Genomic DNA, 15,905 nt, shown 5'->3' on the forward strand with positions numbered 1-15,905 from the left:
CGATTTTTCCCCAATAAAACCCCAAAAATTCCGACTATTCCTGGCGATTTTGGAATGATTCTTGTGGCGATTTTTCCATTGACGTACAATCCAAAAAACCCTTAAAATTCCAAAATTAGGGCAGAATTCCAGGCTATTTTCAGGGCGATTTTTGCGGCGATTTTTCCAGTGATTTTTCCCCAGAAATCTCTGAAAATTCCGAATATTCCTGGCGATTTTGGGGCGATCCTTACGGCGATTTTTCCATTGATTTTTTACCCAAAAAAACCCTTAAAATTCCCAATTCAGGGCAGAATTCCGGGCGATTTTCGGTTAGGTTTTTGTGGCGATTTTCCCGCTGATTTTTTCCCCCCGAATAAACCCCCGAAAATTCCAAATATTCTTGGCGATTTCCATGGCGATTTTTCCATTGATTTTTTCTCCCAAAAAAAAACCCCCGAAAATTCCGAATATTCCTGGCGATTTCGGGGCGATTCTTGCGGCGATTTTTCCAATGATTTTTCCCCAATAAAACCCTGAAAATTCCGAATATTCCTGGCGATTTTGGAGCGATTCTTGTGGCAAATTTCCCATTGATTGTTTTAACGAAAAAAAAAGCCTTAAAATTCCCAAATTAGGGCAGAATTCCAGGCTATTTTCAGGTCGATTTTTGTGGCGATTTTTCCAGCGGATTTTTTTCCCCAATAAAACCCCGAAAATTCCGAATATTCCTGGCGATTTTGGGGCGATCCTTGCGGCGATTTTTCCATTGATTTTTTTACCCGAAAAAACCCCTTCAAATTCCCAATTCAGGGCAGAATTCCGGGCGATTTTCGTGACGATTTTTGGGGCGATTTTCCCCACTGATTCCCACCCCTCCCACCCCCCAAGAAAACCCCGAAAATTCGGAATTTCGGCGTCGGTTTTGCCGGCGGGACGCCTTTGTTGTGGTTTGTTGTTGACGTTCCCCAGTTCGTGAAGTTTGCCAACATCGAGGAGGACACGCCCTCGTACCACCGCAGCTACGACTTCTTCGTGTCGCGCTTCAGCGAGATGTGCCACTCCGGGCACGGCGACCCCGACGTGCGCGACAGGTGACACCGGGATACGGGGGGGACAGGGATCATGGATAACGGGATAATGGGGTAATGGGGTAATGGGTAATGGGTAATGGGTAATGGGGTAATGGGGTAATGGGATAATGGGATAATGGGATAATGGGGTAATGGGATAATGGGGTAATGGGGTAATGGGGTAATGGGATAATGGGGTAATGGGGTAATGGGATAATGGGATAATGGGATAATGGGATAATGGGGTAATGGGGTAATGGGGTAATGGGGTAATGGGGTAATGGGGTAATGGGATAATGGGGTAATGGGATAATGGGGTAATGGGGTAATGGGGTAATGGGGTAATGGGATAATGGGGTAATGGGGTAATGGGGTAATGGGATAATGGGATAATGGGGTAATGGGATAATGGGGTAATGGGATAATGGGGTAATGGGGTAATGGGGTAATGGGGTAATGGGGTAATGGGATAATGGGGTAATGGGATAATGGGATAATGGGGTAATGGGGTAATGGGGTAATGGGGTAATGGGATAATGGGGTAATGGGGTAATGGGGTAATGGGATAATGGGGTAATGGGGTAATGGGGTAATGGGGTAATGGGGTAATGGGATAATGGGGTAATGGGATAATGGGATAATGGGGTAATGGGGTAATGGGGTAATGGGGTAATGGGGTAATGGGATAATGGGATAATGGGATAATGGGGTAATGGGATAATGGGGTAATGGGGTAATGGGGTAATGGGGTAACGGGATAACGGGGTAATGGGGTAATGGGGTAATGGGGTAATGGGATAATGGGGTAATGGGATAATGGGATAATGGGGTAATGGGATAATGGGGTAATGGGATAATGGGGTAATGGGGTAATGGGGTAATGGGGTAATGGGATAATGGGGTAATGGGATAATGGGATAATGGGATAATGGGGTAATGGGATAATGGGGTAATGGGATAATGGGGTAATGGGATAATGGGGTAATGGGATAATGGGGTAATGGGGTAATGGGGTAATGGGGTAATGGGGTAATGGGATAATGGGGTAATGGGATAATGGGATAATGGGGTAATGGGGTAATGGGGTAATGGGGTAATGGGATAATGGGGTAATGGGGTAATGGGGTAATGGGATAATGGGGTAATGGGGTAATGGGGTAATGGGGTAATGGGGTAATGGGATAATGGGGTAATGGGATAATGGGATAATGGGGTAATGGGGTAATGGGGTAATGGGGTAATGGGGTAATGGGATAATGGGATAATGGGATAATGGGGTAATGGGATAATGGGGTAATGGGGTAATGGGGTAATGGGGTAACGGGATAACGGGGTAATGGGGTAATGGGGTAATGGGGTAATGGGATAATGGGGTAATGGGATAATGGGATAATGGGGTAATGGGATAATGGGGTAATGGGGTAATGGGATAATGGGGTAATGGGGTAATGGGGTAATGGGATAATGGGGTAATGGGATAATGGGATAATGGGATAATGGGGTAATGGGATAATGGGGTAACGGGATAACGGGGTAATGGGGTAATGGGGTAATGGGGTAATGGGATAATGGGGTAATGGGATAATGGGATAATGGGGTAATGGGATAATGGGATAATGGGGTAATGGGGTAATGGGGTAATGGGGTAATGGGATAATGGGGTAATGGGGTAATGGGGTAATGGGGTAATGGGGTAATGGGATAATGGGGTAATGGGGTAATGGGATAATGGGATAATGGGGCAATGGGGTAATGGGATAATGGGATAATGGGATAATGGGGTAATGGGGTAATGGGGTACTGGGGTAATGGGATAATGGGATAATGGGGTAACGGGATAATGGGATAATGGGGTAATGGGGTAATGGGGTAACGGGGTAATGGGATAATGGGGTAATGGGATAATGGGGTAATGGGGTAATGGGATAATGGGGTAATGGGATAATGGGGTAATGGGGTAATGGGATAATGGGATAATGGGATAATGGGATAATGGGGTAATGGGATAATGGGATAATGGGGTAATGGGGTAATGGGGTAATGGGGTAATGGGGTAATGGGATAATGGGGTAATGGGGTAATGGGGTAATGGGATAATGGGGTAATGGGATAATGGGGTAATGGGATAATGGGATAATGGGATAATGGGGTAATGGGATAATGGGATAATGGGATAATGGTGTAATGGGATAATGGGGTAATGGGATAATGGGGTAATGGGATAATGGGATAATGGGATAATGGGGTAATGGGATAATGGGATAATGGGGTAATGGGATAATGGGATAATGGGGTAATGGGGTAATGGGATAATGGGGTAATGGGATAATGGGGTAATGGGATAATGGGATAATGGGGTAATGGGATAATGGGATAATGGGGTAATGGGATAATGGGGTAATGGGATAATGGGATAATGGGGTAATGGGATAATGGGGTAATGGGATAATGGGATAATGGGGTAATGGGATAATGGGATAATGGGGTAATGGGATAATGGGGTAATGGGATAATGGGATAATGGGGTAATGGGGTAATGGGATAATGGGGTAATGGGATAATGGGGTAATGGGATAATGGGGTAATGGGATAATGGGATATTGGGGTAATGGGGTAATGGGGTAATGGGGTAATGGGGTAATGGGATAATGGGTAATGGGGTAATGGGATAATGGGGTAATGGGATATTGGGATAATGGGTAATGGGATAATGGGATAATGGGGTAATGGGATATTGGGATAATGGGTAATGGGGTAATGGGATAATGGGGTAATGGGGTAATGGGATAATGGGATAATGGGGTAATGGGATATTGGGATAATGGGTAATGGGGTAATGGGATAATGGGGTAATGGGATATTGGGATAATGGGTAATGGGATAATGGGATAATGGGGTAATGGGATATTGGGATAATGGGTAATGGGGTAATGGGATAATGGGGTAATGGGGTAATGGGGTAATGGGGTAATGGGATAATGGGGTAATGGGATAATGGGATAATGGGGTAATGGGATAATGGGATAATGGGTAATGGGGTAATGGGATAATGGGGTAATGGGATATTGGGATAATGGGTAATGGGATAATGGGATAATGGGGTAATGGGATATTGGGATAATGGGGTAATGGGATAATGGGATAATGGGGTAATGGGGTAATGGGGTAATGGGATAATGGGGTAATGGGATAATGGGATAATGGGGTAATGGGATAATGGGATAATGGGGTAATGGGATAATGGGGTAATGGGATAATGGGATAATGGGGTAATGGGGTAATGGGATAATGGGGTAATGGGATAATGGGGTAATGGGATAATGGGATAATGGGGTAATGGGATAATGGGATAATGGGGTAATGGGATAATGGGGTAATGGGATAATGGGATAATGGGGTAATGGGATAATGGGGTAATGGGATAATGGGATAATGGGGTAATGGGATAATGGGATAATGGGGTAATGGGATAATGGGGTAATGGGATAATGGGGTAATGGGGTAATGGGATAATGGGATATTGGTGTAATGGGATAATGGGATAATGGGATAATGGGGTAATGGGATAATGGGATAATGGGGTAATGGGATAATGGGATAATGGGGTAATGGGATAATGGGATAATGGGGTAATGGGGTAATGGGATAATGGGATATTGGGGTAATGGGGTAATGGGATAATGGGATAATGGGGTAATGGGATAATGGGGTAATGGGATAATGGGATAATGGGGTAATGGGATAATGGGATAATGGGGTAATGGGATAATGGGATAATGGGGTAATGGGATAATGGGATAATGGGGTAATGGGATAATGGGATAATGGGGTAATGGGATAATGGGATAATGGGGTAATGGGGTAATGGGATAATGGGATATTGGGGTAATGGGGTAATGGGGTAATGGGATAATGGGATAATGGGGTAATGGGATAATGGGATAATGGGATATTGGGGTAATGGGGTAATGGGGTAATGGGATATTGGGGAAATGGGATAGTGGCATAGTAATGGATAAAAATGGGATAAAAGCGTAATGATGGGATAATAATTGGATAATTAATTAATAATGGGATAATAAGGGGATGATGGATGGGATAATGGGATGAGACAGGGTGAGAACGGTGGCAAAAAAAGAAATAGAAGAAAAAAGGGGAAGAAAAATAAGAAGGGAAAAATGAAATGGGAAAAAAACCACAAGGAAAAAAAAAAACACGGGAAAAACAAGTGAAAAAAACAACTGGGAAAAATGGGAAGAGCTACTGGGAAAAAACACGGGGGGTGGGGAAAGAAGGGAAAAAAGACATAGGAAAAATGGGGAAGAAAAACGGGGAAAAGAAACACAGGGGGAAAATGGGAAAAAATAACAAGAAAAAATGGGAGAAATGGGAAAAATGAAAACAAGGGGAAAAAACAAAGAGGGGGAAAAGAAACACGGCAAAAAAACATAGGAAAAGCAGCGGGAAAAACAAGTGGGGGGGAAAAATGGGAAGAACAACTGGGAAAAAAAAAACGGAAAAAAACAACCAGGAAAAAAGAAATTATTTTGGGAGTGGGAAAGGATTTGGGATTGGGAAAGGATTTGGGAAAGGATTTGGGATCAAGAGAGGATTTTTGGGTTTTGGTGAAGATTTTTGAGTCAGGAAAGGATTTGGAATTGGGAAAGGAATTGGGATCAGGAGAAGATTTGGGATTGGGAAAGGATTTGTGAAAGGAGAGGATTTTGGGGATTGGGAAAGGATTTGGGATTGGAACGGATTGGGGATCAGGAAAGGATTTGGGATCAGGAAAGGATTTGGGATCAGGAAAGGATTTGGGATTGGGAAAGGATTTGGGATTGAGGAAGGATTTGGGATTGAGGAAGGATTTGGGATCAGGAATGAATTTTTGGGATTGGAGATGGATTCAGCATTGGGAAAGGATTTGGGATCAGGAGAGCATTTGGGATTGGGTTTGGGATCAGGAGTGGATTTGTGGGATTTGGTTTGGGATCAGGAATGGATTTTTGGGATCGGGAGAGGATTTGGGATTGGAACGGATTGGGGATCAGGAAAGGGTTTTGGGATTCGGAGAAGATTTTGGAATCAGTAAATAATTTGGAATTGGGAAAGGATTTGGAATTGGATTTGGGATCAGGAGAGGATTTTGGGATCAGGAGGGAACTTGGGATTGTAATGGATTGGGGATCAGGAAACGATTTGGGAAAGGATTGGGGGTAGGGAAGGGATTTGGGATTGGGAATGGATTTGGGATAGGGAAGGGATTTGGGATCAGGCGAGGATTTTTGGGATCGGGAAGGGATTTGGGATCAGGAGGGGATTTTGGCATCGGGAAGGGCTTTGTTACTGGAAGGGATTCGGGAATCCGAGGCGGATTCGGACAATCCCGTGGCCGGGCCGTGGAATTCCGGGAACGTTTTCCCGCAGGATCCGGATGGCCGGGATCAAGGGGCTGCAGGGCGTGGTTCGGAAAACGGTGAACGACGAGCTCCAGGCGAACATTTGGGATCCGCAGCACATGGATAAAATCGTCCCCTCCCTCCTCTTCAACCTGCAGCAGGCGGAAAACACGGAAAGGTGGGAATCCCGGGAATTCCGGGAGATTGGGGAATGGGGTGGGAAGAGGAGGGGATTCCGACCGGGATTTGGGTTCGGGATGGATCGGGGGAAATGGAGATGGGAGTGGGGTGGGAAAAGTGGGAATGGGGTTGGAAAAGTGGGAATGGGGCTGGAAAAGTGGGAATGGGAAGGGAAATTTAGGATTGGGGTGGGAAAATCTGGGAATGGGACGGGAAATTTGGGAACGGGATGGGAAAACTGGGGATGGAGTCAGAAAAGTGGGAATGGGGTTGGAAAAATGGGAATGGGGTGGGAAAAGTGGGAATGGGGCTGGAAAAGTTCCCATCATTCTCATCACTGTCATTCCCATTCCCACCATTCCCACCATTCCCACCATTCCCATCATTCTCAATATTCCCATCATTCCCACATTCCCATCATTCCCATCTCCTTCTTCTTCCCATCCCCATCCTTCCCATAATTCCCAATATTCCCCTTCCCACATTCCCACCGTTCCAAATATTCCCATTATTCTGAATATTCCCATCATTCCCATCATTCCCCCATTCCCCTCATTCCCATCATTGCCATTATTTCCACATCCCCGTAATTCCCAATATTTCCTGTCCCCCATTCCAAATATTCCCACCATTCCCACCATTCCCGTTTTTCCGCAGCCGCTCCCCGTCGCCGCTGCAGGCCTCGGAGAAGGAGCAGGAGAATCCCTGGGAATTGGCCGAGCGCTGCCTCCGGGAATTGTTGGGAAGAGCGGCCTTCGGGAATATCAAGAACGCCATCAAGCCCGTGCTCGTGTCAGTCGGAATTCCCGGAAAAAAAAAAAAAACCCAAAAAAAAACTGGGAATGCGCAGGGAAAAACTGGGAATTCAAGGGAAAGAAATACCTGGGAACTCGCAGGGGGAAAGAGCCTGGGAATTTGCAGGAAAAAAACCTGGGAATTCCCAGGAGAAAAATGGGAATTCGCGGAAAAAAACCTGGGAATTTGTGGGAAAAAAAACCTGGGAATTCATGGGGGGAAAAAAAAGGGAAGTTGCGGGAAGAAAACTGGGAATTCATGGGAAAAAAAACTGGGAATGCGCAGGAAAAAATCCTGAGAATTTGTGGGAAAAAAAGTGGGAATTCGCGGGGAAAAAACCCTGGGAAGTTGCAGGAAAAAAGTGGGAATTCACAGGAAAAAAATGGGAATTTTTTCCCCCTGAACTCCCATTTCCCCCGGAATTCCCATTTTTTCCCCAGCATTCCCTGTTTCTTTTCTAATGCCCGTTTTTCCTGGAATTCTCTTTTTCCCCTGAAAATCACATTTTTCCTGTTATTCCCTGTTTTCCCTCTAATTCCATTTTTCCCAGAATCCTGTTTTTCCCCTAACTCCTATTTTCCCCAGAATTCCCATTTCCTCCAGAATTCCCATTTTCCCCCAGAATTCCCATTTTTCCCAGATTTCCCATTTGCCCAGAATTCCCATTTCCCCCAGAATTTCTATTTTTCCCAGAATTCCCATTTTTCCCAGAATTCCCATTTTTTTTCCCAAAATTCCCATTTTTCCCAGAATTCCCATTTTTCCCAGAATCCCCATTTTTTCCCCAGAATTCCCATTTTCCCAGATTCCCCATTTTTTTCCCAGAATCCCCATTTTTTCCCAGAATTTCCATTTTTTCCAGATTTCCCATCTTTTCCCAGAATACCCATTTTTCCTAGAATTCCCATTTTTCCTAGAATTCCCATTTTTCCCGTTAATCTCCATTTTTCCCAGAATCCCCATTTTCCCAGAATTCCCATTTTCCCCAGATTTCCCATTTCTCCAGAATTCCCATTTTTCCAAGAATTCCCATTTCCCCCAGAATACCCATTTCCTCCAGCATTCCCATTTCCCCCAGCATTCCCTGTTTTCCCTCTAATCCCATTTTTCCCAGAATTCCCATTTCCCCCAGAATCCCCATTTCTCCCCAGAATTCCCATTTTTTCCCCCGGAATTCCCATTTTTTTTCCCATTTTTCCCTGTTTTTCCAGCCACCTGGACAACCACTCCCTGTGGGAGCCGCAGGTCTTTGCCCGCAGCTGCTTCCGGATCATCATGTTCTCCATCCAGGTGGGAATTCCCAAAAAAAAAAATCCTCGGGAATCTCCGGGAAATCCCAGCGGGAACCCAAAAAAAAAAAAAAAATAAAAAAAAATTGGAAAGGCGCCGCCGGATCTGGGATTTTTCGGGATCAGCCCGTCCCGGATTTATTATCCCGATTTTTTCCTTCTGGGCTTTCCCTTTTTGGATCTGCTGGGAGAATTCCTGGTGGGAATTCCCAGATTTCCGGCCCGCAACTTCCTCAAATCCCCGGAATTTGGGCCAATCCCCAAAAAAAAAAAAATCCACGTTAGGATTTTTTCAGGATTTTCCTGGGATTTTGTGGGATTGTCCTGAATTATTTTGGGATTTTTCTGGGATTTTTGCCAGGTTTTTAAAGGAATTTTGCTGGGGTTTCCCACGATTTTCCAAAACTTTTCTGGGATTTTGAGAGATTTTTTTTTTAGGATTTCATGAGATTTTTCAGGATTTCCCCAGGTTTTTAAGGAATTTTTTTCTGGGGTTTCCCACGATTTTCCAGGATTTTCGGGGGCTTTCCTAGGTTTTCTGGGATATTCCCATTTTTAAGGAATTATTCTGAGATTTTCCAGGATTTCTGGGGATTTTCTAGAGTTTTCTGGGGTTTTCCCTGATTTTCTGGAATTTCCAGGGATTTTCCAGCATTTTTCAGGATTTTTTTTCCTGGGAATTTCCAGAATTTTATGGGGTTTTCCAGGACTTTCTTGGATCTTTTCCAGGATTTTCTGGAATTTTTCCAGGATTTTTTCCAGGATTTTCCCCAGGTTTTTCTGGGATTTTCCTGGGATTTTTCTGGAATTTTCCCAGGATTTTCCTGGGATTTTTCCAGGATTTTCTGGGATTTTTCCTGGATTTTTCCTGGATTTTTCCAGGGTTTTTCTGGCATTTTTCCTGGATTTTTCCAGGATTTTCCCCAGGTTTTTCTGTGACTTTCGTGGGATTTTTTTCTGGGATTTTCCTGGGATTTTTCTGGAATTTTCCCAGGATTTTTCTGGGATTTTTCTGGGATCTTTCCAGGATTTTCTGGGAATTTTCCAGAAATTTTTATTTTCCTTTTTCATGTTTTCCAGGATTTCCCAGGACTTTTCTGGGAAATTCCAGGATTCCTCTGTGATTTTCTTTTTCCCCCCCCAGGATTTTTCTGCGGTTTTCTGGAATTTTTTCCGTATTTTTCCAGGAATTTTTTTCAGCATTTTCCTGATTTTCCAAGGCTTTTTAAAAAATTTCCTGGGATTTTCCAGAATTTCCAGGGCTCTTTCCGTATTTCCTGCCGTTATTCTGAACTTCCTGGCATTTCCTGAAATCCTTCCTTTATTTTCCATGATTTCCCCGAGACATTCCCAGATTTCCCAGATGAATTCCCACAAAATCCGGGATTTTAAAATTCCATTTTTCCTTCAAATCCTCGGGACCACCGCGGGCTCCCGGAGAATTCCTGGGAATCCGAGATGAACATTCCCCTTTTTTTTTTTTTTTTTTTGCACCCTCAGCGTTCCCAGAAATACGGGATGAACATTCCCAGGAATCCAGAATGAAAATTCCCATTTTTTTCACGCCCTCAACATTCCCAGGAATCCGGGGTAAACGTTCCAAGATTTTTTTTGCAACCCCATGATGAACGTTCCCAAAAAATCCAGGATGAACATTCCCAGAAATCTGGGACGAGCGTTCCTGGGAATCCGGTATGAACATTCCCAAATTTTTTTTCATAGACTCAGCATTCCCAGGAATCTGGGATGAACATTCCTGGGTTTTTTTGTGTTTTTTTTTTTTTTTTTTGGTTTTTTTTTGCACCCCCAGCATTCCTGGAAATCTGGGATGAACATTCCCGGTTTTTTCTGCAGCCTTAACATTCCCAGGAATCCAGGAGGAGAATTCCCAGGAATCCAGGATGAACATTCCCAGATTTTTTTTGCAACCCCAGGATGACCATTCCCATTTTTTTTCCCAGCCCCAGCATTCCCAGAAATCCGGGATGAACATTCCCAGAAATCCAGGATGAACATTCCAGGAATCTAGGATAAACATTCCCAAAGTTTTTCCCCATCCCCAGCATTCCCAGAAATCTGGGACAAACATTCCCAGGATTCCAGGATGACGATTCCCATTTTTTTTGCCTTCCCAGAAATGCAGGATGAACGTTCCCAGGAATCCAGGATGAACATTCCCGTTTTTTTTGCACCCTCAACATTCCCAGAATTCCAGGATGACCATTCCCAGAAATCTGGGATGAGCATTCCAATTTTTTTTCACTGACTCAGCATTCCTGGGAATCTGGGATGAAAATTCCTGGTGTTTTCGCACGCTCAGCATTCCCAGAATTCCAGGATGACATTCCCGTTTTCCCCAGCCCCAGCATTCCCGGGAATTTGAAATGAACATTCCCGGGTTTTTTTGCATCCCCAGCATTCCCAGAATTTTGGGATGAACATTCCTGAGAATCTGGGATGAACATTCCCAGAATTCCGGGATGAGCATTCCCGAGAATCTGGGATGCACATTCCTGGTTTTCTGCATAGCCCCAGCATTCCCAGAAATCTGGGATGGACATTCCCATTTTTTTCTGCACCCTCACCATTCCCAAAAATCCAGGATAACAATTCCCAGGAATCCAGGATGAAAATTCCCGTTTTTTCGCCCAGCCCCAGCATTCCCGGGAATCTGAGATGAACATTCCCAGGAATCCAGGACAAACATTCCCGGGAATCCGGGATAAAAATTCCCGTTTTTTTTCCGCACCCTCAGCATTCCCGGAATTCCGGGATGACATTCCCGGAATTCCGGGGTGACGTTCCCGTTTTTTCCCCCCAGCCCCAGCATTCCCGGGAATCTGAGATTAACATTCCCAGGAATCCGGGATAAAAATTCCTGTTTTTTTCGCACCCTCAACATTCCCAAAAATCCAGGATAACAATTCCCAGGAATCCAGGATGAAAATTCCCATTTTTCCCCCCAGCCCCAGCATTCCCACCTGGTGATCCAGCAGCTCCTGGGTCACCTGGACGCCAACAGCCGGAGCGCGGCTCCGATCCGCGCCGGGATCGTCGGGGTGCTCTCGGAAGCGGCCGGGATCGCCGCCTCCGGATCCGTGGGTACGGAATTCCGGCCGTTTCCTCGGGAATTTGGGGAATTTGCGAGCCCGGAGATGGTTTGGGAAAGGGAGAGCGAGGAGCATCTGTGGGAATTACTGGGATTATTATTTTTATTTTTTTTTTTTTCCCCAGGATTTTCTGGGGTTTCCTGTGATTTTTCCAGGAATTTCTGGGATTTTTCCAGGATTTTCCCCAGATTTTTCTGGGATTTCCCAGGGAGTTTCCAGGGATGTTGTGGAATTTTCCAGAATTTTCTTGGTTTTTTTCCCCATGGCCTTCTGAGGATGTCTGTAATTTTCCTTGATTTTCTGGGATTTTGCAGGATTTTTCCTGGAATTTCTGGGATTTTCCTGTGATTTTTCTGGGATTTTCCCAAGATTTTTCCAGGGTTTCTCAGGATTTTTCCTGGAATTTCTCTGATTTTCCTCGGATTTTTTGAGGATTTTTTTCCCTGCATATTTCAATGTCTTCTAGATTTTCCTGGATTTTCCAGAAATTTCCAAGATTTTCCTGGGATTTTCTGGATTTTTTTTTGAGGTTATTTTTCCAAGATTTTTCTGCATTTTCTGGAATTTCCTGAATTTTTGTGGAATTTCTTCTTTTTCCTGGCATTTTTCTACTCTCAGTAGTGGCCGGGATCGCCACCTCCGGATCCGTGGGCACGGAATTCCGGCTGTTTCCTCGGGAATTTGGGAGGCCGGAGATTTTGGAATTCCAGGGCAAAAAAACCCAGCCCATTCCCCGTTTTAGGCAGCAGGAATTCTGGGAGTTCCTGGAATTCCGACATGAAAAAAACCCGGCCCGTTCCCAGTTTTAGGCAGCAGGAATTCTGGGAATTCCTGGAATTCCAAGATGAACAACCCGCCCCATTCCCAGTCTTTGGCGCTGGGAATCCCGGGAATCCCGGGAATTCCAGGGTGAAAAACTCGCCCCATTCCCCGTTTTAGGCGGCAGGAATTCCTGGAATTCCTGGAATTCTAACATGAAAAAAACCCGGCCCGTTCCCAGTTTTAGGCAGCAGGAATTCTGGGAATTCCTGGAATTCCAAGATGAACAACCCACCCCATTCCCAGTCTTTGGCGCTGGGAATCCCGGGAATCCCGGGAATTCCAGGGTGAAAAACTCGCCCCGTTCCCAGTTTTAGGCGGCAGGAATTCCTGGAATTCCTGGAATTCTAACATGAAAAAAACCCGGCCCATTCCCAGTTTTAGGCAGCAGGAATTCTGGGAATTCCTGGAATTCTAAGATGAAAAACCTGCCCCATTCCCAGTTTTAGGCAGCAGGAATTCTGGGAATTCCTGGAATTCCAAGATGAACAACCCGCCCCATTCCGTTTTTGGCGCTGGGAATCCCGGGAATCCCGGGAATTCCAGGGTGAAAAACTCGCCCCGTTCCCAGTTTTAGGCGGCAGGAATTCCTGGAATTCTAACATGAAAAAAACCCGGCCCATTCCCAGTTTTAGGCAGCAGGAATTCTGGGAATTCCTGGAATTCTAAGATGAAAAACCTGCCCCATTCCCAGTTTTAGGCAGCAGGAATTCTGGGAATTCCTGGAATTCTAAGATGAAAAACCTGCCCCATTCCCAGTTTTTGGTGCCGGGAATCCCGGGAATTCCGTGCCATTCCGGGTTCCTTTCTCAGGCCCCACGGTGCTGGAGGTGTTCAACACGCTCCTGCGGCAGCTGCGCCTCAGCATCGACCTCGCCCTCTGCGACTCCGGGAAGGATTCCCGGAATTCCCGGGAGAGCCAGGAGAGGATGTTCCAGGAGGCCGTCATCAAAACCATCGGTGAGAATTCCCGGGAACCTTTTCCTGGGATTTCTGGGGGGTTTTTTTTTGGAGGGGGATTTTTTTTTTTTTGTTTTAATTTTTTTTTTTTTTTGGTTGGGGATTTTATGGGATTTTACAGCTTTGGGGTCGTGCGGTTGTTCCCGTTATTCCCAATCATCCCTGTTATCCCCATTATTATCATTCCCATTATCCCCATTATCCCCATCATTCCCATCATTCCCATTCTTCCCATTATCCCCTTTGCCATCATTCCCATTCTTCCCATCATTCCCATTATTCCCATAATTCCCATTATCCCCAGTATCCCCCTTATCCACATTATCCCCAGCCCCATTATCCCCAGCATTCCCATTCCCATTCTTCCCATTATTATCATTCCCATTTTTCCCATTTTTCCCATTATCCCCATTATTCCCATTATCCCCATTCCCATAATTCCCATCATTCCCATCATTCCAATTATTCCCATTTTCCCCATCATTCCCATTATCCCCATCATTCCCATTCCCATTATTCCCATTCCCATTCTTCCCATTCTTCCCATTAACCCCATTATCCCCATCATTCCCATCATTCCCATCATTCCCACCATTCCCCTCATTCCCACCATTCCCATCATTCCCCCATTCCCACCATTCCCATAATTCCCTCATTCCCACCATCCCCACCATTCCCATTCCCCCATCCCCATCATTCCCATCATTCCCATCATTCCCATCATTCCCATCATTCCCATCATTCCCATCATTCCCATTCCCCCATCCCCATCATTCCCATCATTCCCATCATTCCCATCATTCCCATCATTCCCATCATTCCCATTCTTCCTGTTACTCCCATTCTTCCCATTATTCCCATTATTATCATTCCCATTCCCATTATTCCCATTATTCCCATCATTCCCATCATTCCCATCATTCCCATCATTCCCATTATTCCCATCATTCCCATTATCCCCATTCCAAATATCCCCATCATTCCCATTCCCGTTATTCCCGTTCCCATTATTCCCATTCTTCCCATTATTCCCACTATCCCAATTATTCCCATCATTCCCACTATCCCCATCATTCCCATTTTTCCCGTTAATCATTCCCGTTAATCATTCCCATTCATCATTCCCATTCATTATTCCCAGTATTTCCGTTATTCATTCCCGTTCATTAGTGCTGTTAATTATTCCCATGAACCATCCCCGTTTTTCCCATTCATTATTCCCGGTAATCATTCCCGTTAATCATTCCCATTAATTATTTCAGTTATTCCCGTTCATTATTCCCGTCATTCCCATTCATTATTCCCGTTATTCCCGTTCATTATTTCCATCATTCCCATTAATTATTCCCATTATTCCCGTTCATTATTTCCATCATTCCCATTCATTATTCCCGTTATTCCCGTTCATTTTTCCCCTTTCATTATTCCCGTTAATCAATCATTCCCTTTAATTAATTGATCAAACATTCCTGCTAATTACTCCATTAATAATTCCCATTAATGAATCAATTAAGCATTCCCAATAGTTATTAAATCATTCCCATTAAGTAATCATTCCCACTAATAAATTATTCCCCTTTATTAATCAATTAACCTCTCCCATTTAATAATCAATGTTCCCCGTCAATTAATCAATTACTCATTCCCACTAATTAATTAATCATTCTCATTGCGTAATCAATAAATCATTCCCATTATTTAATCATTCCCGTTAATTATTTAATCATTCCCGTTAATTATTTAATCATTCCCGTTAACTAATAATTGCCATTAATTAATAAATTAGTCATTGGTGTTAATGAGTCAGTAAATCTTTCATCTTCACTAATACATTAATCATTCCCATTACATAATGAATTACCCATTCCCATTAATTAATCAATTACTCATTCCCACGGATTATTTAATCATTCCCGTTAGCTAACCATTCCGATTAATTAATTAACGATTCCCATTAACTAATCAATTACTCAATCCAGTTACATAACCAATAATTTCCTTTACCTAATCATTTCCATTAATAAATTAACGACACTCGTTAACTAATTAATCATTGCAGTTACATAATCAATTAATCATTCTCATTGACTAATTAACCATTCCCATTAACTGATCATTCCAATTAATTAATTAAAAATTACTGTTAACTAATCAGTTAAATTCCCATTAAATAATCAATTAATCATTCCTCTTAATTAATCCGTCATTCCCATTATATAACCAATTATTAATTCCCATTAATTATTCAATTAATAATTCCCAGTAATAATTTAGGCATTCCCATTAACCGACCGTTCCCGT

At 43.9% G+C, this 15,905-nt stretch overlaps 1 protein-coding gene across 1 annotated transcript in view; it reads left to right on the plus strand.

Moving 5' to 3' along the window:
• EFR3B (EFR3 homolog B) overlaps positions 1-15,905 on the plus strand; it is a 69,426-nt gene that overhangs the window by 6,293 nt on the left and 47,228 nt on the right. Inside the window, exons 3-8 of the mRNA XM_062490771.1 lie at positions 952-1,073; positions 6,480-6,629; positions 7,289-7,423; positions 8,638-8,716; positions 11,682-11,817; positions 13,458-13,604. Of these exons, the coding sequence (XP_062346755.1) occupies positions 952-1,073; positions 6,480-6,629; positions 7,289-7,423; positions 8,638-8,716; positions 11,682-11,817; positions 13,458-13,604 (769 nt within the window). The remainder of the gene's footprint in view (positions 1-951; positions 1,074-6,479; positions 6,630-7,288; positions 7,424-8,637; positions 8,717-11,681; positions 11,818-13,457; positions 13,605-15,905) is intronic.

Source organism: Cinclus cinclus, chromosome 3 (genome assembly GCF_963662255.1).
Source record: "Cinclus cinclus chromosome 3, bCinCin1.1, whole genome shotgun sequence".
Classification (NCBI taxonomy): domain Eukaryota; kingdom Metazoa; phylum Chordata; class Aves; order Passeriformes; family Cinclidae; genus Cinclus; species Cinclus cinclus.